The following is a 1,336-nucleotide window of genomic DNA, read 5'->3' as shown; positions in this document are numbered from 1 at the left end:
CACTCCAGCCTGGGCAACAGAGCGAGACTCTGTCTCAAAAAAAAAAAATAATAATAATAATAATTCAATTTATACATTTCAGCATATACAGTTTTTCTAGAAACATCTAATGTATAAAACAGTATATTTTTCATCTCATAATTAAACTTTTGCTGTACATCATTTGATTTTATGGCCTTTAAAAAAATCATTAAAGGTGCCAGATAATGATTAGAGAAATGAGTTGTTGGGGTCATATTGTTGGCAGAAGAGGAACTGGGATGAGGGCGTGTTCTGGGCCTGCTAAAGTTGTCACGTAGCATCTCGCCCACAGTTGGATCGGTCAGCCCGGGAGGTGGAGCTGGGCTTGGAATATGGATCCCCCACTATGAACCTGGCAGGGCAAAGCCTGAAGTTTGAAAATGGCCAGTGGATAGCAGGTGAGCTGCACTTCCTGCCATTTTGTCAAACAAGATTGTAGGAGGAAGCCCTCCTTTAACTAGTTCTGTCCTTCCTCCAGAGACAGGGGTTAGTGGCGGTGTGGACCGGAGGGAGGTTCAGCGCCTTCGCAGGCGGAACCAGCAGTTGGAGGAAGAGAACAATCTCTTGCGGCTGAAAGTGGACATCCTGTTAGACATGGTGAGGCAGGTGACGGGCAGGAGATGCCTAGCTTCTTCTTTTGGGGAGGCTCCACCTCGAGTCATTTAATCCAACAGATATCTCCTCAATGCCAGTTTGGCCAGGTATGTTGCTTTGTGTCCAAAGACACACTCAAGAAACAAGACACAGTTCCTGCCCTCACAGTACAGGCAGGTGAACCGTAAGCATAATTAGAGTGGTGAGGACCCAGTTGGAGTCTGCACAGGATCTGCATAGCACACGAGGGAGAAGTTAATTCTGTCAAGTCAGGAGAGCTTCCCAGAGGAAGGGATATCTGAGCTGAATGTGGAAGGATAATGGCAGGAATGGAGGTTGGATGAAGGCATTCCAGGAAGAGGGGAAGAGCCGGCTCATGGCTTGGAAGTGTCTCATACCAAGTAGCATTAATCAGTGCCCAGCACAGACCTGCTGAGGGGCTCACACTGCATTAGCGTTGGTTTCTTGTGACTGTTAAAAATCCAGCAACCCATTGGGCCTAGAGGAGCCTGTGAAGGTTCAGAGGCAGGAGAGCACACACTGTAGTGGTGAAGAACATACACTCTGGAGCAAAATGGCCTGGGTTCCTCGCCCAGCTCTGCTGCTGACTGACTGCTCTGTGACTTAATTTCTTCAGCAATAAATGGCATAATAGCTAATTGTGCTGGTGCACCCCTGTAGTCCCAGCTACTCAGGAGGCTAAGACAGGAGGATGGCTTAA

The 1,336-nt window shown here is 47.6% G+C and overlaps 1 protein-coding gene and 1 long non-coding RNA gene across 4 annotated transcripts in view; one reads left to right on the top strand and one right to left on the bottom strand.

The window, feature by feature from the left end:
* CBY1 (chibby homolog 1 (Drosophila)) overlaps positions 1 to 1,336 on the top strand; it is a 29,392-nt gene that overhangs the window by 19,432 nt on the left and 8,624 nt on the right. For 2 of the 3 annotated variants that reach the window (XM_011978857.1, XM_011978858.1), the window contains 2 exons: positions 314 to 419; positions 500 to 618. In XM_011978857.1, the coding sequence (XP_011834247.1) occupies positions 314 to 419; positions 500 to 618 (225 nt within the window). The remainder of the gene's footprint in view (positions 1 to 313; positions 420 to 499; positions 619 to 1,336) is intronic. The other variant, XM_011978859.1, reaches the window with a different exon arrangement.
* LOC105538874 overlaps positions 108 to 1,336 on the bottom strand; it is a 25,308-nt gene continuing 24,079 nt past the window's right edge. The window contains exon 2 of the long non-coding RNA XR_001005976.1: positions 108 to 1,124. This is a non-coding gene — a long non-coding RNA (uncharacterized LOC105538874). The remainder of the gene's footprint in view (positions 1,125 to 1,336) is intronic.

This window comes from Mandrillus leucophaeus, unplaced genomic scaffold (genome assembly GCF_000951045.1).
Source record: "Mandrillus leucophaeus isolate KB7577 unplaced genomic scaffold, Mleu.le_1.0 Scaffold2, whole genome shotgun sequence".
NCBI lineage: Eukaryota > Metazoa > Chordata > Mammalia > Primates > Cercopithecidae > Mandrillus > Mandrillus leucophaeus.
This window is presented reverse-complemented; position numbering and strand designations above follow the sequence as displayed.